This window comes from Odocoileus virginianus, chromosome 2 (genome assembly GCF_023699985.2).
Source record: "Odocoileus virginianus isolate 20LAN1187 ecotype Illinois chromosome 2, Ovbor_1.2, whole genome shotgun sequence".
In the NCBI taxonomy this organism is placed as follows: domain Eukaryota; kingdom Metazoa; phylum Chordata; class Mammalia; order Artiodactyla; family Cervidae; genus Odocoileus; species Odocoileus virginianus.
The window spans coordinates 68,795,569-68,817,715 of NC_069675.1; the positions used below are offsets into that span (position 1 = coordinate 68,795,569).

The following is a 22,147-nucleotide window of genomic DNA, read 5'->3' on the forward strand; positions in this document are numbered from 1 at the left end:
TTGGCACTGGGCTCGCGAATCCGTGCCTAATATCAAGGAGGTGCCCCAAAAGGGTTCGTTCCGCTTCACCCCCCACCCCCACCCGTCCCCGCCCCAAGAGGTCCCAGATTTGGAGAAGGGCGGGATGGATGGTGATGCTATGTCTCCGAAGCAGAAGCTGAGAGAGTGAGCAGTGAAAGGAGCTGCGGGTCGGGACGCATTAGCTCTTTATTGAGCCCCTCCCCCGCGGCGGGGCGCCGGGTTGGGTGGCATGGTGGTCTCTGCTCAGGTCGTTTACCATGCGAGCGCCAGGACCCGGGTGCGCAGGATCCGCAACAGGAGCGAGTCAGTGCTGGCCTGTGTCTGGGAAAGAAAGCTCAGTGGGCGGGCGCTCCCAAGAAACAAGGCAATTCCGAAGCCCAGCTCACTCGTTTCTCCAGGCAGGAGGGTTTCTCCTCCACTGCCCCACCTAACCCGGTCTTCCACCAGCCCAGAGAGATGGATAGTGTTAAAGAAAGTTGTACTTCGGCCGGCGCGCTAGGGGGCGCGCCCCTCCTGGTTGATGTTGGGAGTAGGGTCTCCAAGCGATCCCTGATGCCCCGGAGAGTACGATGGCCCGACGGTGGAAGGGGGTCCCCGCCAGGCCCCGCCGATGTCCACACTCACTTTCCCGCCCATCCGTCCGCTCTTCCTCTGGTCCTGCGTTGCCCTCTTCCCCTTCCACCGCGACCTCCTCATCCTCTTCCTCCCCAGAAGTGCCTAGGCCAGGAGAAGGCTGGGTGAGTTGGGGTCCCTTATTCTCTGGACGTCTTACCCCCATCCCTCCCCGACCCAGAGGGTCTGGACTCCCAGACCTAGCGGCCGGCCGCTTCCTCACATCCTGTCTTCCTCACCTGGTTGGAAGTCGATGGTTCTCAGCATTTCGGCCACATGCTCCACGCTCACGGTGAATTGATCCATTCTTTCATAGCCTGGCTCCGGCCGGCCGGCCAGCTCCACCTTCGACATCGTCCCGACCCTGCAGCAGCCACAGCGGCTCAGCTGGAGACTCCAAGCACCACCACCCCTTTCCCACCCTTGTCAGTGGAGTCCCCGCCCACCCCTTCCTCTCCCTTCCCACTCCACCTACTCACTTATTGATCAACTCCTTGGCCTGCTGCAGGGAGGAAAGGAGGGTGAGAGTAAGCACTGTGCCAACCTCCAGCAATATCCCATTTCTGATGCCCACCACTGTCCTGCGGGTTGGGGGGGGGGGGATGCATGTCCCAATTTGTTAAGGAAAAAAAAAAGGACAGAGAGGGTGACTTGCCCAAAGCCATGGGGCAAGTAGGTGCCAGAAATAAGACTTGAACCCGGCTTCCCAGTGCGAAGGCCCCCACTGCAGCCACTAGGTGGCCTGCCACCGCCCGCCTCACCCACCCCAACACCCCCCCCCCCCCCCCCCCCCCCCCCCCGCCACCGCCCAGGGCCCACCTGCAGGTAGAGCGCCATCTGCGGCTCCTCCATGGACTGGATGGCAGACTCCACCAGCTTAGAGGAGGCCTCCAGGTGGTCTCCATACTGGCGGATGAGGCCCCTGACTCGCTGCAGTTTCTCCTCCTGCTCCTTGGCCAGCGCCTGCAGCAGCTCACCCTTCCGCTCCTCCAGCACCGCACATAGGCCCTCAAACCTCTGGTTCAGCAACTGCTTCTGCCTCCGACTGTTTTCCTGAAAAACCAGGAATAAGGATGAGACCTCATAGCTGGGAGAGCACCAGGCTACTTGTCCCACTCCCCACTTAATGGAAGTCTCGGGGAGCCAAGAAGAGCTGTGACCTGTCAATTACAGCCACAAATTAGTGGCAGAGACCGGACTCCACCCAGGGCTTCTGGTTCCCAGATCTTTTCAGTAATAATACTGATATATACTTTGTTGAGGTTTAATTGACATACAACATATTAGCTTCAGGTGTACAACATAATGATCCAATATTTGTATATATTGTGAACTGATCGCCACAATATGCCTAGTTAACATCCAACACCATACATAGTGGACAAAAATTTTTCCCTGTGATGGGAAATTTTAAGATCTACTCTCTCAGAAAATAACACTATATATTTAAAGGAGTTTCATGAGTGCTGCTGCCTAATTCTCTGACTCTGGTTTTTATTTGTATTATCTCACTTAATTCTCAAAAAGCTCCATGGAGGTAGCCATCATATCATTCTCATCATCACTCTTTTACATAGTTAAAAACAAGCAAACCCAAACACTGAGAAGTCAAGTCACTGGACCAGTCTCAGGGGAGGACAGAGCTGGGATTCAAACCTAGCAGCCTGAGTAAGCACATTCTACCATTTGTGATTCACCTCCAGGAGCCCAGCAACTTTTCCTCCCTCCCTTTCCAGGCTCACCTCAATGGTCTGGCACACCTCCTCCATCTGTGTGATCACTGCTTGCACACGGTCATTGCCGGCCACCAGCATCGCGATGCCATCGCTGAGCTCACTCTGCCACACACAGAGGCCAGCACTCAGGGCTGGAGGACCTGGTCTGGAGCTAAGTCCCTCCCTCCCTGTCCAGGGCTACCCAGGAGAGGACTGCCCTCCACTCCACCATCAGGGCATCCTCAGGGCAACTCTGACAGAGATCTAGAGAGTTTGGAACCATTCAAGAAGTTTGGAAGCAGTCTATAAATTCTGGAAGGAAGTGGAGATAGGAAGTCCTCCACCTCCAAGTAAGGAAGAGACATTCACCAAATATCCACCAAATGCCAGGCACTGGGCTGCGTGCTTTATCATCCACCAATTTTGAAAAGGTCTTCAGGATTATCTGTTAAGATAATATTGCCTCTTCTCCTTTCTCTTTATTTTTCTCATTCTGGGACTCTGATTAGATATATGTTAGACCTTCTCATTCCCAACCTCCTCATCTCCCAGTGCTATATTCTAAGATATTTTTTCAGTCCTCTCTTTCCCTTTTAAAATTTCTTTATGTGAAAAAAAATTTTTTTTTTCCTGGCCATGCTGTGTGGCTTGTGGCATCTTAGTTCCCCAACTCAGGCCCTTGAGAGTAAAAGCACAGAGTGCTAACCACTGGACAGCCAGGGAATTCCCCAGTCCTCTCTTACTGAGAGGAAGTTGTCATTTAATTCGTCCCTTGAATGTTTTGTTTTCTACAATTATATTTTCATTTCTAAAAGCTCCGTTTGGTTCTTTATCAAATCTGCACTTTTGATAGTCTACTATTGCTTATTTTTAAATTCCATTTTTAAAGCATTTTATACAAAGCTGACTTTACCTTCTTTAATAATACCAGTATCTTAATTTCTTGAGGGTCTAAATCTGAAAATTTTGTTTCTGCTGACTTTACTCATGAGTATGTTTCTTTGTTTATCTTCAATTGTGAGCTCATCTTACGCTGATCTTAATCTAAGAAAAACCCAAGGCCTAAATTGAGGGTTTTCCACCAGGCAGAATTTGCATTTGCTTTAGTCAAAAGCCAGGTGGCACAACTGACCACTCCAGGGATTCCTGGGATTCCAGTGTATTCTGTGATCCTTGGGGGTCTTTGTTGTAGGTCCCCCAAGTTTCAGGAGTTTGTAGGCATAGTCTCATCTGTCTAGTTCAGTAATAATTTGCCTGTGGGAAATCCTACCTTTCCCATGCTTATCATTCAGGGTTCTGTTCACATCTCACTCTCCCACCTTCTCTCCCTACCTCACCCACACTTGGAGCTTTCCTTTACTTTCTTTTTTTTCTTTTTCTTTTTCCTTTACTTTCTACCTGTCTACTAATTTAATTTTTATTTTATTTTTTCAATTATTTTTTAAAAAATTAACTGATTAATTCATTTTTTGGCCATACTGCATGGCATGTGGAATCTTGGTTCCCCAATCAGGGATTGAACCAGTGCCCCCTGCACTGGAAGCTTAACCACCAGACCTCCAGAGGAGTCCCTTAATTTTAAATAACGTTTTATGTAGAATCTACTTGTATGACAGTGAGATGGCCTTGAGAGTTCACCATACTGCATCCATTTCTCATATGATCCTTAAAACTCTCAGGTGTAAGCACTTTCATTCCCATTTTACAAGTGAGGAAGAACATCAGGGCCAGAGAGGTCAAGTGACTTACCCAAGGTCACACTCTGAGCTGGGACTTCAGCCCTGATCTGCCTGCCTTTGAAGTCAAGTGGAGTAAGAGGCTGCACTTTGAGATCCCATCCTGCATCTCCACCGCCCCGCCTCCCCCGCCGCCCCATGCTTGCTCCTTCTGCTGCTTGATACCTTCTGGCGTTTGTAAATGGTGGGCAGTGGGGCCACCTCACAGTCCTTGTGGGCACCAAAGACCTTGCAGAGAGAGCAGGTGGGCACTTCACAGCTCAGACAGTAGATATTGATCTTCTCATCTTCATGCTCCTCGCACATGAGGTGCTGCTCAGCCTTGGAATGCAGTGGACTGCGGGGGAGTGGGCAGGGTGGGAGGGGGGTCAGGGGCCAGGCAGGGGGGCCAAGCGTGTGAGGCCCCCTGAGCACTTTTTCTTCCGCCTCCACCAGCCACTGCCACCCTCTGTGCCCCGACAGCTGCTGCTGTGGCTGGGCAGGCGGGCGACTTCCTCTTCACTTGAGGAACAGAGCTACATCCAAGGTGCAGGAGGCCTAGATCCAAGAGTAGTTTCTATTCCAGGGGGCAGGGAAGTCCCACGGGAGGGAGGTCATGGAGGGTTGGCAAGGACCTTGCTGGTGGACGGCCAGCCCCTCCCAGGTGAAGAGGGGGAAGCGCTGACCAAGAATCAGAGTCCGCCTGAGCTGGTGACCTACCGAGCTGGGGGCAAGTCCCTCCTCCTCCTCTCGTCACTAAACTGAAGAGGCAGGTTGATCGTTTCAGCTTCTCCCTGCTGGCCCTGATGGGCTCCCTGGCTATGTCCCAGGCCCTGCACTTTAGAGAAATGAGACCCTAACAGCTCACCGGGAGGACTCCTGCTTGTAAATGTCGATAATGTTCTCCACGAGCAGGTTCCGCTGCAGGCCGTAGACGCCATGTCGGTCCAGGACCACCTCGTGCCTGCAAGATGGGCAGCGGAAACGGCCCCCTGAAGACACAGTGGTGGAGCTCCGGGACTGCCACAGAGGGTTCGAGGCCTGTGGGTGCAGACAGCGTGAGAGGAAGGCCCAGTGAGTTATGGGGGAACTGGAGGGGGCGGGAGGGAAGGTCACAGGGGCTGGGGAGTAGGACAGTGATGGAGGGGGGCGGCAGCAGCTCTTTTTTTTTTTTTTTTGGCCATGGTGTGCTGCATGGCATGTGGGATCTTAGTTCCCCAAGCAGGGATTGAACCTGTGTCCCATGCACTGGGAGCACATAGTCTTAACCACTGGACAGCCAAGGAAGTTCCCTCCCACTCTTTTCTATGGCTGGGTGCTCCTCTGAGAGCAGCCCCAGGTGGGTGGCCATGGAAATCTCTCCCACCTTTGTCTCCTTACTCAGCCCACTCGTTTGAGTGTCCCTGCATCCAGAGCCTAGCTTGATCAGGCCTTGTCAGGGCAAGACCTCCCCAAAGGGGCCCAGCTTGGAGCTGTGGGGAGACATTGACCTCACCAGGAAGACCGAGAAAGGAAATGGACTCTGAGCAGTGTAACCAATAGCCTCCAGCCTAGGGCTCTCGTGGGCCACGTGTGGGGGAGATTCTTTGCAACCCCGGGCAGGGGCACAGAGACAAATGCTGAACAATGGAGCAGACACATAGAGCCGGGTAATCCAGGGAAATCTCTTCAGGCACAGGGAATCAGGGTTCCTGGGTTCCCATGCTGCTCCTGTCGTGCCCTACCGTGTATGTCTGGGCAAGCATTCAACCTCTGCACGATTAAGGACTAGACTGGATTATTCACTCTACCACAAAAGTTGAGTGTGCCAGGTAATTGCTAGGCTCTGGGGAAAAGATGATTATTCCTGCCCTCAGGAAGAGCAAACTGACAAATTTCATCCAGTGGGCTGGGTGTTATGACAGGAGGAAGCTTGGAAGGAGGACTCACCAGGTGGGATCACCAGTTCCTCCCACTTACACCCCTGAGAGGACCTGCTCCATCCCCTCCTAAAAGGGAGAGCCCTGCCATGGCTGAGGCCTCAGAGGTTTGGCTCAGAATTGAGGACATGATCACCTGACCCAATAGGACCAATCAGTTTTTCTCTCTAGGAAATTGGAATGGAGACACAGAGGCTGAGGTGACTAGACCATGTGCAGCTTTTGAACTGAAAAAAGACCTGTGGAGTTGAGCTAAGAGCCGACATTGTGGCCATCCCAAAATCTGTACAAGTGGGCCGTGTGAGGGGTCAGATACTGTGAACAGAGAAGCCTGGTCTGCAGGGAAGAGAAAGAACCAATCTGGGGAGAGAAGTATAGATGAGTGGTGGAGACTGCTTGTTGTTCCTCAATATTCACCTCTTCTTCTTCAATAATAGAGACCCTAGACTTTTAGTAAGACACACGGAATAAAGACCACACAACCAAGCTTCCCTTCCAGCTGGATGTGACGAGGTGACTGTGTTCTGGCCAATGGGATATAGATAGAAATGTTTTGTGCAATTTCTAGGAAGTATCTTTAATGTGAAAGGCATGCCCTACTTCTCCTCTTTTCTCCTTCCTGCTGACTGGAATGAAGATGAAATGGCACAGGTTGAAGCAGCCATCTAGAGCCATGCAGTAGCCACATGCCGAGAATGGCAAGATAAAAGGAGTCTCTGATGCGGCGGAACTGGATTGCCCACCTTCACTGGAGAGAAAAAAAGTTTTACCTACTTGAATTCACTGTTATTTTTGGTTTTCTGTCTTTTACAGCTGAACCTAATCCTAACTGACTGGAAGAACACTCACTCCTAGAGAGTGATGGAGAGGGTAGTCACCTGTGACTTTGTGTGTTTAGATGTATTTCCCACAGTTGGGTTCCATAAACTTCTCCAAATCCTTATCACATTTTGGCGGGATTTCTTTTTTTTTAAATCTATTTATTTATTTTGGGGTTTGCTGGGTCTCTGTTGCTGTGCGGGTTTTTCTCTTATTGTGGCAAGAGGGGCTACTCTCTAGTTGTAATGCACAGGCTTCTCGTTGCGGAAGCCTCTCTTGTCACAGAGCACAGGCTCTAGAGTGCTTGGGCTTTAGTAGTTGTGGTTCCCGGGCTCTAGAGCACAGGCTCAGTAGTTGTGGCGCATGGGCTTAGTTGCTGGGAAGCATGTGAGATCTTCCTGGACCAGGGATTGAACCCGAGTCTCCTTCATTGGCTAGCAGATTCTTTACCACTGAGCCTCGAGGGAAGCCCTTGGCCGAATTTCTTGAAAATTATAAGAAGTTAACACTTCAGCCCATCATTAAGCTAAAAAAGATTAGCTTGAGATTATCCCAAGGCTGTGTTTGTGTAAATAAACATAAATCCTTCTTAGTAATTGGAATTGTATGAATATTGTTACGTTTAGCTTAAAGACTGGACTAAAGTGTGAGATCGCTGGGCTTTTGTTTGCTTGATGCAATTATCTTTCAGTATTTAGAATCCAAGTGAGCAAGGTGGTGTAAGAAAAACTCTAAGCCTGCAAACTCCTGGAATCTTACTTCTCTTTGATTGGCTGGTGGCAAGCATTTAAATCTGCTTGGTGTCTGAATGGGAGGAAAGGGGACGTATTATTTGTATATAATTAAATTATTTTATTTTATCTTTGGCTGTGCTCAGTCTTCACTGCTGCACTTGGGTTTTCTCTAGTTGCAGAGGGCAGAGCACTCCATTGTGGTGTGTGGTCGTCTCATTTCAGTGGCTTCTCTTGTTGCGGAGCACAGGTTGTATGTGCATGGGCTTCAGTAGTTGCAGCTCAAAGGCTCTAGAGCACAGGCTCAATAGTTGTGGTGCATGGGCCTAGTTGCCCTGTGGCATGTGGAATCTTCCCAGACCAGGAATCCAACCTGTGTCCCTTGCATTGGCAGGAGGATTCTTAACCACTGGACCGTCAGGGAAGTCCAGGGGGCATATTCTATAGTCTTGGCCCAGAGCAAAGACAGACTCCTAAAGCTTCTGCTAACCTCTGCCCCTCACTGGACCCTTCCTCCATACTCATTATTTAACAGTCAACACATGTTTTGAGGACCTATTATGTGCTAAGCACTGTGCTAGGGGTTTTCTACACATTTCTTGAATTTAACCCTCAAGAAGTTCTTGTAAAGATGGTGGAAAAGGGCCTTCCCTGGTGGTCCAGTGGCTAAGACTCTGAGCTCCCAATGCAGGGGCCCAGGTTCCATCCCTGGTCAGGGAACTAGATCCCACATGCCCACTCGAAGATCGAATGATCCTGTGTGCTGCATCTAAGACTCAGAGCAGCCAAATAGATAAATAAATATTTTTTTAAAAAGATGGTGGAGGAGATGAACATTTGCCCTCTAACCTGGACTACAAGAAATATAGTAAGAAATATACAAGTCTAACATCTATTGAACACTTAGTTTATGCCAGGCTTTGCTCTAAATCCTTTTATTTGTATTAATTCATTTCATCTTCATATCATTAGCTCCATTTCAAAGATGGGAAATTGTAACCCAGAAAAGTTAAATAAATTTGCACATGGTCATCAGCCAGTTGGTAGCAAAATCAATATCTCAACTCAGGCACTCTGACCTCAGGGTCAGAGTAATCATTATACTCTGAATAATCATTATACTACATTGTCAGATACAATAAAATTTAGGTGCATTGAAGAATGATGCCCAAAGCTAACATTTTTCTCTCTGAGCCTTAGGTGAAGTGTTTCAGTAAAAGAGTCATGAAGGACCAAGCATCATCCTTTCATATAGGAACCTTTCACATAGGAAAGAGAGGACAGCTTAAAAGTCAACTGTGCAACTGTGGATTGAAGTTATTTCAACAGAAATAAACAGAAGATGACTCATCATACCAAAACCCCGTGTGCCACAGAGTGCTAGCTGGCAACCAGAGTGACCTTCTTGTCTGTGGAGAGATAGTTCAGATCTCACAGGAGACCTCCTCCCGTGGCTACACAGGCCCCCATGGTAGATAATTCATCATAATTCATCAGACTCGTGTGAAAAATATTCTGAGGCAACATAACCAAACTGAGCCACTCAACTGCCTACTAATCCAGGTCATACACCTCTATTCATCCAAGAAACCAAAGAAGTAAACAGAGATTACAAACCAATGACAACATCCAGAGAGCCAGTCTGCTTTTGGAAGGAAGCCAAGGTCAACAGGGTTGAGTGACAAATTTACCCTCAGTACCAGATAAAGCTATCCTTATTTAAAGAAGACTGATAAACAGAAGAGATCCAACAGGAGATGCAAGCCAAGATAATACAAAAAGGAAATGGAAAAGAGAGCATGACAAGGGACAAAGATACCTTCTGGAAGAACTGCTTCAACAAACAATTCAATTTCAATTAAAGAAAAGAAGAAAACATTTGTTGTTCAATCACTAAGTTGTGTCTGGCTCTCTGCAGCACCCCGGGCTTCCCTGTCTTTGCTATCTCCCGGAGTTTGCTCAAACTCATGTCTATTGAGTCAGTGATGTTATCTAATCATCTCATCCTCTGCCACCTCCTTCTCCTCCTTGACTTCAATCTTTCCCAGCATCAGGGTCTTTTCCAATGAGTTGGCTCTTCGAATCAGGTGACCAAAGTATTGGAGCTTCAGTTTCAGCATCAATCCTTCCAATGAATATTCAGGGCTGGTTTCCTTTAGAACTGACTGGTTTGATCTCCTTGCTATCCAGGGGACTTTCAAGAGTCTTCTCCAGTACTACAATTTGAAAGCATCAATTCTTCGGTGCTCAGCCTTCTTTATTCTCCAACTCTCAAATCTGTACATGACTAGTGGAAAATCATAGCTTTGGCTAAACATACCTTTGTCAGCAAAGTGATGTCTCTGCTTTTAATATGCTATCTAGGTTTGTCATAGCTTTTCTTCCAAGAAGCAAGCATCTTTTAATTTCATGGCTGCAGTTACCGTCTGCAGTGATTTTGGAGCCCAAGAAAATAAAATCTGTCACTGTTTCCATTTCCCACCCATCTATTTGCCATGAAGTTATGAGACCAGATGCCATGATCTTCACTTTTTGAATGCTGGGTTTTAAGCCAGGTTTTTCACTCTCCTCTTTTACCCTCATCAAGAGGCTGTTTAGTTCCTCTTCACTTTCTGCCATTAATGTGGCATCATCTGCATATGTGAGATTGTTGCTATTTCTCCCAGCAATCTTGATTCCAGCTTGTGCTTCATCCAGTCCAGCATTTCACATGATATACTCTGCAAATAAAAATAAGCATGGTGACAACATACAGCCTCGATGTACTCCTTTCCCAATTTTGAACCAGTCCATTATTCCATGTCCAGTTCTAACTGCTGCTTCTTGACTTGCATACAGATTTCTCAGGAGGCAGGTAAGGTGGTCTTATATTCCCATCTCTTTAAGAATTTTCCACAGTTTGTTGTGATCCACATGGTTAAGGACTTTAGTGTAGGCAATGAAGCAGAAGTAGATGTTTTTTTGTAATTCCCTTGCTTTACTGTGTCCAACGGATATTGGCAATTTGATCTCTGGTTCCTCTGCCTTTACTAATCCAGCTTGTATATCTGGAAGTTCTCAGTTCACGTACTGTTGAAGCCTAGCTTGAAGGATTTTGAGCATTACCTTACTAGTAAGTGAAATCAGTAGAACTGTGCAGTTCTTGGAACATTCTTTGGCATCACCTTTTTTTGAGACTGGAATGAAAACTGATCTTTTCCAGTCCTGCGGCCACTCTTAAGTTTCCAAACTTGCTGGCATATTGAGTGCAACACTTTCACAGCATCATCTTTTAGGATTTTCAATTGCTCAGCTGGAACTCCATCACTTCTACCAGCTTTATTCATGGTAATGCTTCCTAAGACCCACCTGACTTCACACTCCAGGATGTCTGGCTCTAGGTGAGTGACCAAACCATTGTGATTATCCTGAGCATTAAGACCTTTTTTGTATAGTTCTTCTGTGTATTCTTGCCATCTCTTCTTAATCTCTTCTGCTTCTGCTAGGTCCTTGCTGTTTCTGTCCTTTATTGTGCCCATCTTTGCATGAAACGTTCCCTTGGTATCTCCAATTTTCTTGAAGAGATCTCTAGTCTTTCCCATTCTACTGTTTTCCTCTATTTCTTTGCGTTGTTCACTTAAGAAGAAAGCATAGTCTGCTTCATTAAAGAAGAACCAGTCACAAAAGGGCAAATACTGCATGACCCCTCTTATATGAGGTACCTAGAATGGTCAAACTCACAGAGATAGAAGGGTGGTTGCCAGGGGTTGGAGGAAGGGAAATAAGTTATTATTTAATAGGTATGGAGTTTCCATTTGGGATGATGAGAGTTCTGGAGATGGATAGTGGTGATGGTTGAACAACAATGTAAATATTCTTAATGCCACTGAACTGCACACTTAAGAATGGTTAAGATAGTAAATATTTATTTTATGTGTACTTTACCACAGTGCTACAAAAGAGAAGAAAAAGTAATCAAGACTTGTTGGGTTATCTTGGTCAAGGGTCCTACTTCAGATTCCCCACAGTGAGGACTCACCCCAGAGATTGACCTGAGGTGGGCTGGTGAGGCACGGTAACTCATCACCGCTTCCACACCTGTTAAAGAAATTTCCTTGGTGGCTCATCCCACTGGCTAATCCTGGCTAAAGCATTCTCCCAGGACCAGGGGCTCTGAGAAGCAATCAATGCTTAGACAGTCAACCTCGGTCCCTTGTTTGAAGAGCACCTTTCCTGGAAGCTGGAGAGCACATAGGGCAGGCGAGGGGGAGGGTTAGTCCTCTCTGGCCACAGGCTGGCGCTGCTTCCTGGAGTAGATGCCACAGCTGAGCACAGCTTTGCCACTCATCCCCGGGTCCCGGAGTCCTCCCCTGTTCCACAGCTCAACTCCTCCTGCCATATTCTACCTCTGGTTGGCTTTCCTCCTAACCTCGAGGGCACCTCTTCCTTTTTGTAATGGTTTCAGCAGTGTTTCCCCTACCCAACTCCACATCCAACTTCCTTTGCTAGAGTAGACCCTGAAACGTATATGTGGTGCGTATATATGTCCTTTGGTACTAGGGCTAAACTCGACTACTAAACAGTGAAGTTTTTCTTTTGGATTTTTGGAGTCTTCTAGCTCATGGCATGACGTGTTGCTAGCTTACGTAGCTCAGACACCCTCACTGTGCTACCCGAGTGTGCAGTTTCCCAAAATGCGGTATATATACTGAGAGCAGGCATGAAGATTTCAGGCGGCCTGGGGATGGACACAAACATTTCTTAGGTGTTTGGTGTTTAGTCGCTAAGTCGTGTCTGACTCTTTTTGCGACCCCATGGACTGTAGCCCGACAGACTCCTCTGTCCATGGGATTTTCCAGGCAAGAATTCTGGAGTGGGTTGGCATTTCCTTCTCCAGGGGATCGTCCCAACCCAGGGACTGAACCTCCATTGGCAGGCGGATTCTTTACCACTGAGATACCAGGTAAGCCCTCTCATGTGTTTACCTAAACGTATATTAGAAAAAAATAACCAGCCTATAAAACTGGTGATTTTTCGTGGATTTTTTCATTTAGAATTATAAATATTTCATCTTTAAAAGTGAGTTATTTTTTACAAAATTATTTATTTGGCTGTACTGGATCTTGGTTGCGGCATGCAGGTTCTTGGTACATGCAAGATCTAGTTCCCTGACCAAGGAAACCCTGCATTGGGAGCTCTGAGTCTGAACCACCATGGAAGTCCCCAAAGTGAGTTCTTTTAAGTAGAAATACTCAAGCATAGTACAAGTGGTGTACACAGTTTTGGCAAAAATCAGGAAGATGACAGAGAATGAAGTTTGGGACATTTGCTCTAACCCTTTCCTAACTCCCTCCCCTAATCAAAACTTGTGTGTCTTGCGTCCTAAATGGTTTGCAAATGCCAAGTGACTACCTTGAGAAAGTCATCTATGCTAGATATGCAGATAAAATTGTTCCCCATTCTTGGTAGCATCTCTGTATTTTAATTGAGAGTATTTAATGCAAGATGATATAGGGAAAGTAGCAGTGATCTGAAGATGTGGTTTGGGATTTGCCATTTATGACCTTGGGAAAACAATTTCTCTTATGGCTCAGATTTCCTCAGATCTAAAATGAGGATTTGTACTTAGCAGTAGCTCCATTCAAAGGCTGATGTTCTCTGAGCAATGAGCCTTAATGTATATATTTATGGTAAGAACACTGACCAGTGTGGGGGAAGGGAGTTGTTAGTTTTTATAGCAACCTTCTCCTCTCACGTCTTGCAGGTCACCATATCCCTGTTTTGAATCCACTGTCTCTTGTTTGTGCCTCCCTCTAGCTGTCCCTGGAATGCCCTCTTCCTGTCTGATATTAATAGTTCCTGAAATCCCATCTTCTCTGAAATAGCCCTAGCGTGTTTAGGTGGATTTATACATTCTATAATTTTATATTATTTATGAGGCTTAAAATCTACATAATACAGGAGCTCCCTGGTGGTCCAGTGGCTAAGACTCCAAGATCCTAATGCAGGGGACCTGGGTTCCATCCCTGGTCAGGGAACTAGATCCCACATGCTGCAACTAAGCCCCAGTGCAGCCAAAAAGAAAAAAAAAATTCATAACACACCTGTATTATTTTTGTAACCAGAATAAACAGTAAAACTGTTTTTTCAGATAGTTAACATGCTTGTTACTTAATGCTGCTGCTTATTTGCTTCACTTGTGTCTGACTCCACAGACTGTAGCCTGCCAGGCTCCTCTGTCCATGGGGATTCTCCAGGCAAGAATACTGGAGTGGGTTGTCATGCCCTTCTCCAGGGGATCTTCCAAACCCAGGGATCAAACCCACGGCTCCTGAACTGCCGGCAAATTCTTTACCACCTGAACCACCAGGGAAGCCCAGTTATTTAATAGTAAAGACTAAATGAGTTACAATGGTATTACGATGCAACTATCTTTAACATGTTCTTAACATGGGGAGAGACTCATGAAAAAAGCAGGATGTAAGTCTATATAGACAGTAGGATCCAAATTTTGAAATGGGTGATGGGAGTTATAGGATTTCAAAATTTCTTATTTGTAGTCATCTATGTTTCCCAAATTTCTTTGTACAAACCATGAATTACTTTATAACATGCATAAAATAAAAACTAAATACTTTTTCAATAATTTCCACTGAGTGATAGAATTGTGGGTGATTCCTTCCTTCTTTTTAAAAAAATATATTTTTGAAATTTTGTACAAAGACCTCGTGTTTGGGGAAATAAATGTTTACTTTTTAAAAATACAATGCTCAATCCTGCCGTGAATGAACAGGGGGCATTAGAATGCCGGAAGCATTAACAGGAGAAAAGATACTTAGCAGACCTATGTTAGTTTACTCCCTAGTTCATACACTACAGATGCCCTGTCTCCTGGGCAGGGTATTCAGTCTCCATCACTCCGTTACTTCCCTAAGGGGTTCTTATGGTCAACCTCATCCCTGGGGGCCATTTCCCCATTAACTACCCCTCAGCCCAAGGAAGGGTGAAGGGAGAAGGACTGTCAGTTATATTAAGGGGGTTGTTCTTGTTGTTTTGAACAAACTGGAGAAGCATAAATAAATAAAAGGGTTTATCAAAAAAAAAAAAAAAAGAACTGTCTTAGTTTAAGGAAAGTGTTTAAGAAAATACCACTTGAAGACAGGGTAGACAGGAAGCAGGAGATGGTTGTTAGAAAGAGTTTTAGGAAACCAAAGATACTATAGGAGTTCAAATTACAGATAGAGGAGTCATGGAACAGAGAAAACTTGAAAGGTAGATTTTACCATGAAGGGCTTTTAAAAAAAAATTGTAAAACCTTAGAGGGTTTTGAATCCAAGGGTAAAGAGCTGAACTTAATTTTGTAGGCAAGGTTTCTAAACTTCAGGACAAATTCAGAGTGAATATTAATCTAACAGAAGTTATTTGGATACACGGGAGAGAAGACTGGCCATTGCTTCTGACCTAAAGGCCCAGGCTTCCCTGGTGGTCCAGTGGTGAAGACTCTGCGCTTCCACTGCAGGGGGCGCCCTTGGTCAGGGAAGTAAGACCTCCCACGCCTCCATCCGGGCAGATAGACACACAGATCAGAAGCAAGGCACAACACCGGCTTGCCCTCAGATAGAAACAAAAAACCCTGCAAAAACCGGGGATGCCAGAGGTGGAATCTGGCCAATCGCGTGGATGTGAGTGGGCTGCCGAGGAGAGGAGGGAGTCAAAAAAAAAATTCAGACCTTTCAACACCGGTGCTTGGGAAGACATTGGTGCCTGTGACGCTGGAGAACTTAAACCTGGGGGCCACTGCTCCCCAAATGAGTAGAATTCAAGGGTTCTGTGAACCTTGATGGGGAAAATGACATCTTTATTTTCACTAACGTCTAGAAATTGAACACTGTCCTTTATTATGAAGGTAGGAATTGGGGTGTTGGAGTTGGGTGGGGGAAACATCGCCGAAGCCACGAGCTGTCTCTCTTTTAAGCTATATTTCTTTGGTGATGGTCTGCAGCATCCAATGGAAACATTCCATCTAGAAAGATGCTCTGTGAATGCAGTTCTTCTATTGAATCTACACTTCTCTCAGAATGTTTTCCATCTTTCCTGGCTACCCAGAGTGACGCTGATTTGGGATACTGGCCCAGGATGTAAGGAGGGTTGTTGGCAGCTATCTCCCCTAAACTGTTGGCCTGGCCAATGATGAATAGTGAACCATGCAGGTCCTCTGAGACAGAACCTCAGAATATACTAGAGAAACTGTGGGAAAACAGGGGCAGAAGACCACACATTTGAAGCAAGCTGAAAACCTTTAGAAGAATCCAGGCATTGTCAGCAAAAGCTGAGTTGTGGGTGGGGAAGGGGTTTTGATGGGCGGGCTTACTCTGCCCAGCAGAGCCTAGCAGTGAGCGTTACACAGGGATTTGTGAAAGGAGGCTGGCTCAGAAGAGGCCTGGTAAGCAGGAGAGTGAGCCATCGGACTTCCCTACTCGGTCCAGCAGTTAAGACGCCATGCTGCCAATACAGGGAGAGTGGGTTTGACCCCTGGCCGGGGAACTTAGATCCCACGTGCCAATGGTGCAGCCAGGAAAAACAAGAAACAAAACAACAACAACAACAAAGAGTGAGCCAAGATAGGACACTAGTAACTGAGTGCAAAGTCCGGAAAGAATGGAAATACATGATGATGTTTCTTCAATTTGTGAAATTGGATTGTGAGAATTACAAGCAATTTAAAGCTCCTCTTTATCCATGTGTGTGTAAATAGGCTTGAAGAGGTGAAACAACCTGCTTTACAGTCATGGCCAATTAAGGAAGAAACTGGTAGGACTAGAGCCTGGGAATGCTGAGTCTCGGTTTATGATTTTATTTCCCAGTAAATCCAGTTTCTTCCCCCAAATAAGATCCTAAGCCTGCTACAAGATTAACATAGTTCATAAAATTTCAATCAACCAGTTTCCCGTAAAAAAGACCTGCCCAAGTCTGGGCTGGGGAGGGGACATCTCAGGGCCCTCAGCAGCAGGTGGAAGTGGCTGAAGAGGAAGGCTGTGTAGGGTTTTCACTAGCTGGCCTGTACTTGATGACAGTAGCCCTAACAATTAGACTGTAAAGAACTGGAATTTGGGGGACTTCCCTGGTGGTCCAGTGGTTAAGAATCCGCCTTGCAATGCAGGGATCAAGGGTTTGATCCCTGGTCGGGGAACTAAGATCCCACATGCCATAGAGCAATTAAGCCCTGCAGACCACACCACTGAGCCTGCACACCACTACTGGGGAGCCTGTGCACCACAATGAAAGATCTCACAGGCTACAACTAAGACCCAAAGCAACCTAAATACTAAAAAAAAAGAAAAAGAAAAATGAAAAGAAAGGAAAAAGGAACTTGAATTTGGGATGATATAAAAGAGGTCATTTCTTTCCCAGTTTGCCCTTTATGACAGAAGGAGGCCCCTTTCTTGCTATCCCCATCTCTGTAACTCTCTCCCTAAATGGACACCCTCCAGAAAAGCTGTTTCTGAACAACCTTCTCACAAGGCCTTCTGGTTGTCTGTTAAATTACAACAGGTTGCAGCTCATAAACAAGTGCCCACAGTGAAGCGGGGGCAGGTATAAAAATAAACCACAGGCTGTTTTAAAGCAGTTTAGGAAGGAATAGAGTTTACAAATTCAGAAACACATGGGAAGATGTTTGTGTCAAATTCCCACACCGACAGCTTTCCCCTAGCCAAAATGCTTGGTAGCTGAGTGGGTGCAAGTGTGGGGAAAGAGAAAGAGAGAAATTAAAGGGGGTTAATGTGGTGTTTTGGTGTTTTATTCTGTTTAAATTCAGAGAGAGAGGGAGAGAGAAAGAGAACTGTATCACAGCTCTAAAGAAAATGAGTTAAATTGTGATGGCAACTATGTAAAAATATGTATAGAGACAAGCATAATATGCAAACATGAAAACAATTGCATTGGGGAAGGTGGGATTATGGATAATTTCCTCCCAAACCTTTAATACTGTTCAACATTTTCAATGAAAAAAATTTTTTTTTTGGTCCCGCCATGGGATCTTACTTCCCCAACCAGGGATTGAATCCAGGCCCTCAATAGTGAAAGAGTGGAGTCCTAACCACTGGACTGGCAAGTAATTACCTCAAAGAAATATTTTAATATTTAAAATTTTGTTTCCTGACTCTTTTGTTAACCTGATGTTCAGTTCAGTCGCTCAGTTGCATCTGACTCTTTGTGACCCCATGGACTGCAGCATGCCAGGCCTCCCTGTCCAGCACCAACTTCTGGAGTTGACTCAAACTCATGTCCATTGAGTCGGTGATGCTATCTAACCATCTCATCCTCTGTCATCCCCGTCTCTTTCCGCCTTCAATCTTGCCCAGCTTCGGGGTCTTTTCAAATGAGTCAGTTCTTATAACCTGATGTTTTAAGGTCACAATCCCTCAAAATTATTTTTTTAGTATTTTAAAAATTATTTGGTTGTGCTGGGTCTTAGTTGGGGCATGTGGGATCTTGTTCCCTGACCAGGGATCAAATGCAGACCCCTTGCATTGGGAGTGCAGAGTCTTAGCCACTGGACCACCAGAGAAGTTTCTCCTCCCAAATTCTTTTTTGTTGTCCATCACAGTCGCTTTTTAGGACAGCAAAACACGGAGCATCATCTAAATGTTTCAGAGTATGGGTAAAATAGACTGTGACTCAGTCATAACAATGGACCACTATATAGCCATTAAAAAGGAAGATGCGTATTGGAATGTGTGGCTATGGAACAACAGCCAAGAGAGTAAACCAAGGCAGATATAGGATAAATTTAGCTTAAATATGTGCATACACACACACACACACACACACACACACACACACAAATGTGTACCTAACCGTGGAACATTTCTGCAAGGGTACCCAAGAAAGTTGGTAATGGCTACTTCCATCTGGAGAAGGGAATTAGAGAGGGCCGAAGGTGAAGATTCACTTTTCATAATATAAATTCTTATAGTGTTTGAAAAAAATATGTGTGTGGGTGTGTAATATACTGGTATCACTTTTCTAAGTCCTATTAACTTTCTAGGCAATGTTCTAAGTGTGTTCTTCCTAAGTAGTTTCAAGATATAGAAGTCCTATTCTCGTCCCCATACTTAGAAAACAGTATCTGATTATGCCTAGAGTTGTCAAAATGTGGAGGCAATGTGTGAAAAAACTAAATATGCTCATCTTTCAGAGGGAGGTCTGCTGAGATGTATATACATAAGTGCAGCCAAAAAACTGGGTCAGCCTCCCACCAGGCCATCCCAAATAAAGCAGCAAGGAAATGACCTGCTTCACTCTTCTCTCTTTGGAGGGCTAGGGGTGCCCTGTACTTCAAAAGATACACATTAGTCCAGATCCACAGAACCATCCCGAAGCCCTGGGAATCATGTTATCTCCCAAATATTCTTCACAGGGTTCGACCCAAACAATTCCCAAGTCTCTCTGGGCTCAGATCAATATTCCAGACCTTCAAGGAACCAAAACAGTGTGTCTGGATACAGAAGACTGACTTGGAACATCTTCTGGGGGTGGTTTAGTTGCTAAGTCATGTCTGACTCTTGCAACCCTGTGGACTATAGCCCGCCAGGCTCCTCTGTCCATGGGATTTTCCAGGCAAGAATACTGGAGTGGGTTGCCATGCCCTCTTCCAGGGGATCTTCCCGACTCAGGGATGAACATCTTCTAGTCTCCATATATAGGACCCTCCCTGCGTCCCTCTGCCCAGTGATACTGTGTGCCATGCACTTTAATATTCTGACCACTCTTTTTTTTTTACAGAACATGTTACCTTCACTTTCAAAAGTTTGCTTTCACATATTTCAGGCTCTAATGAAAGAATGTTTAACTACAAATTCATGAGACGGGATGGCAAAACCTTCTGTCATTCCCCCCTTGGCATCTTAGCCTGAAGGATGTTCAGAGTTAATCAGACCAAGGAAAAACCCAAGATGGTGGGTTGTACATGACTGAATGCCCGGGATGATCAGACCCCAGAGAGGGAAAACCACTGGCCTGAGGTTCTCTGGAGCCAAATAATGACCAGTTTGGAGACTTAGAGGAATAGGAGATGGCAAAAGGCCTCGATGGGAAGATGGCAGGAGAGACCATTGAGCTCAGGGAAGACAGCAGACAACAAAGGGTACGTTGTGGGCACAGCTGTAGAATGACCTGAATCAGCCAGCCAATTATTTTCCCCCAAACATGCTGCCCCCAAAGAACTTAAAAGGGGACCATTCTCTTGGTTAAGTTAAAAATCACTGTGTTCAACACGTTTCCTCATAATTTCTGATACAGATGAAGACTGCGTGCTCATGATGTTCCTTATCGCTGCCATGCCTACTAAGTCAGCCAGCTCTGGTCTATTCTGAGCTTTTACTTCATTGGTAAGGACACGTGTGTTTGTGTGTGTGTGTGTGCCTTTATCCCTCACTCTCCCTGATCTTTGTTCCATTTTAGAGATTACTAGAACCTACACCAGGGCATGGGGCAAGAAAGAAAGTCCATTTATATAAACCGTTCTCATACGTGCTGCTTTTAGTTCTGAAACCAGGAGCTAAAATGAGATCTGTGAATTTGATTAGCTATGCTTTGCTCCGTGACCACACACAAGCCAAAATTGGTTCCATTTGGGGGAAGTAAAATGTATTCTCTGCCTTCTCCCTGCTTAAGTGACCTCGATCCCTTTTAACCAGCAGGTCTCTTGACTCATCAATCTGGGGAGGGACACAAGTGTCACCTCTAGTGGGGGAGAATTCCCAGTGTTCTGTCCACTGTCTAACTTTGCCTGCCCACCCCCCCAAGATGGATGCACTCGGTCTTTGGCTTTAAATACAAATAATTTCACTGTCATCATGGACCTTTCTCATTTTTTAATGTTTCATTATCTCATTGCTATTTTCTCCAGATTTTCCACATTGTTCTTGAAATCTCAACTCCAAGTTGGAATGCAGAGTCTGGCACAGACTGTCACACAGCCTCGTTACAGGATCACTTCCCTGTCCAGTTTCCATGCGGGTCTCCTTTTCTCTGTAGAGACCAGCATCCCAGGGCTGTCCATGCATAGGCTGTATGCTCGCCAGCCTGCAGAGCAGCTGCTGACTCATGCTTACTTTGGGATCTGCTAGGACCCCTGGCTCTCCTTCTGCCCTTCAGCCAGGACAGCCACCACCAGCCACCTTGTAGCGCCTTCCTCCCATCACCTTCTGGGTGCTCGGCGCTGACCTGACAAAGAAGCCTCTCACCAGCCTGCCCTGCCCCGGCCCGGCCCTGCCCCGGCCCACCTGGAAGACATCGTTGGCGCACTTGCGGCACAGGTTGTGCTGGCAGGGTAGGATCACCACCGGTTTGGAGAACATCTCCAGGCAGATGGGGCAAATAAGCTGCTTCTCCAGGTTGTCCATGCTGTGTGCATCCCCTAGCAGCGGCTTGAAACCCACCGTGAAGTTCATCCCCTCAGCGATTGTGCCTACCCTGGCCTTGGCCCTGGTCTTGGCCTTCTCTCACTGCCTCTGGACCCTTCCTCGTGTACTTTCGACAGTCTTCCGACTCTTTGCGTTCCCTTCTGTTGCTCACTCCTGAAACAGCTCTGCTATGTCTCCTGTCCCTTCCTCAAAACAATTTGCCTCGTCCTTAGATAGCTGTTTTCAGACACTTTGCCTCGCTTTAGTTTCTGCTCTGTACCCTGGCCAGGCACATGTAGCTTTTTCTCTTCCTCTCTCCCTGAATGGCTCTGTCCCTGGAAATTTCTCCTTTTGTTTCCCAAACCCCTCTTGTCCACTCTGTGGGCAGTGCTGTTTGTCTCTCACTCCCCAGAGAGGAGATTAGCTTTTAACGTGGGGGTGGGGAACAAGGAGCATGTGTGTGTGACATTCCAACTCCCAATTTAGCTCCTGTAAGGCGAGCCACAGCTGTCACCGAGTGAGTGACCCTGACTCATTCGGGAACGGGTGACTCCCCAGAGTGAGAGTGGGGTGAACTTCACTCCTGTGGTGGAAGCTGAGGTGGGCAACAGAGGTGCTCTCACTCAGAGGGCTCCTGTGAGCCCCCGACCCCAATGCTTGGGCCTGGGTGCCTCTTCCAGGTAGTGACACAGAATCTGAACTGGCCCGTGTGACAGGCACCATACATGGCCTGGGTGAAAGGAGAGATCCTGCTGGACCTATAGATAGAGACAATGAAAGTTTTTGCCTCCAAGGCTTAGTCAGTGACTTTGACCATCTTCTTCTGAATCCTATGATTCAAAACAAGGGCACCAGAGATGACAGAGAGGCTCTTCTTTGTTCTTGCCCAGATCTTTCTTATATCCCCCTGTCCTAGGGAAAGAAGCCCAGGAGGCTGGAGCTGACAGGTGCGCCAGGGCCTGAAACGACCTCATGAGCGTATCCCTGAGAAAACAGGATTCTGGTCCCTCAACACATCACTGGAGCCACGCCAAGGACATCTCTTAATTTGTTAGGAAATCTAGAGAAGCTGAGTTGGGCAGAAAGGACCTGGATGCCAGGGACCTATTTTGGGCACCGAGGGAATCGGTCTCCAGGGGAAATTTAGAGCATTGACAAAGTCATCATCACAAGGCTCTGGGAAGCCTCTGCCCCCAGCTCCACACACGTCCTGATCTCTGGCTCCCT

The 22,147-nt window shown here is 46.5% G+C and overlaps 1 protein-coding gene across 2 annotated transcripts; it reads right to left on the reverse strand.

Moving 5' to 3' along the window:
• Positions 1-189: 189 nt before the first annotated feature.
• TRIM54 (tripartite motif containing 54) lies at positions 190-22,104 on the reverse strand. 2 transcript variants are annotated; one of them, XM_070450235.1, is made up of 9 exons: positions 20,801-22,104; positions 4,932-5,104; positions 4,250-4,421; positions 2,376-2,471; positions 1,453-1,686; positions 1,113-1,132; positions 873-997; positions 646-738; positions 190-342 (listed from the first exon to the last, which is right to left on the reverse strand). In XM_070450235.1, the coding sequence occupies exons 1-9, from the start codon at positions 20,966-20,968 to the stop codon at positions 326-328; spliced, it is 1,098 nt and encodes a 365-aa protein (XP_070306336.1). In that variant the 5' UTR covers positions 20,969-22,104; the 3' UTR covers positions 190-325. The 2 variants fall into 2 exon arrangements, with proteins under 2 accessions (XP_070306336.1, XP_020741871.1); XM_020886212.2 differs by having other exon boundaries at positions 1,113-1,135; positions 20,801-22,095.
• Positions 22,105-22,147: the final 43 nt, after the last annotated feature.

Coding starts and splice junctions, on each gene's coding strand:
- TRIM54 (XM_020886212.2), bottom strand. CDS start 20,968: ATGAACTTCACGGTGGGTTTCAAGCCGCTGCTAGGGGATGCACACAGC. Junction 5,105..20,800: donor GCGCCAACGATGTCTTCCAG/GTGGGCCGGGGC, acceptor CTGCACCCACAG/GCCTCGAACCCTCTGTGGCA. Junction 998..1,112: donor GCCAAGGAGTTGATCAATAA/GTGAGTAGGTGG, acceptor TGGCTGCTGCAG/GGTCGGGACGATGTCGAAGG.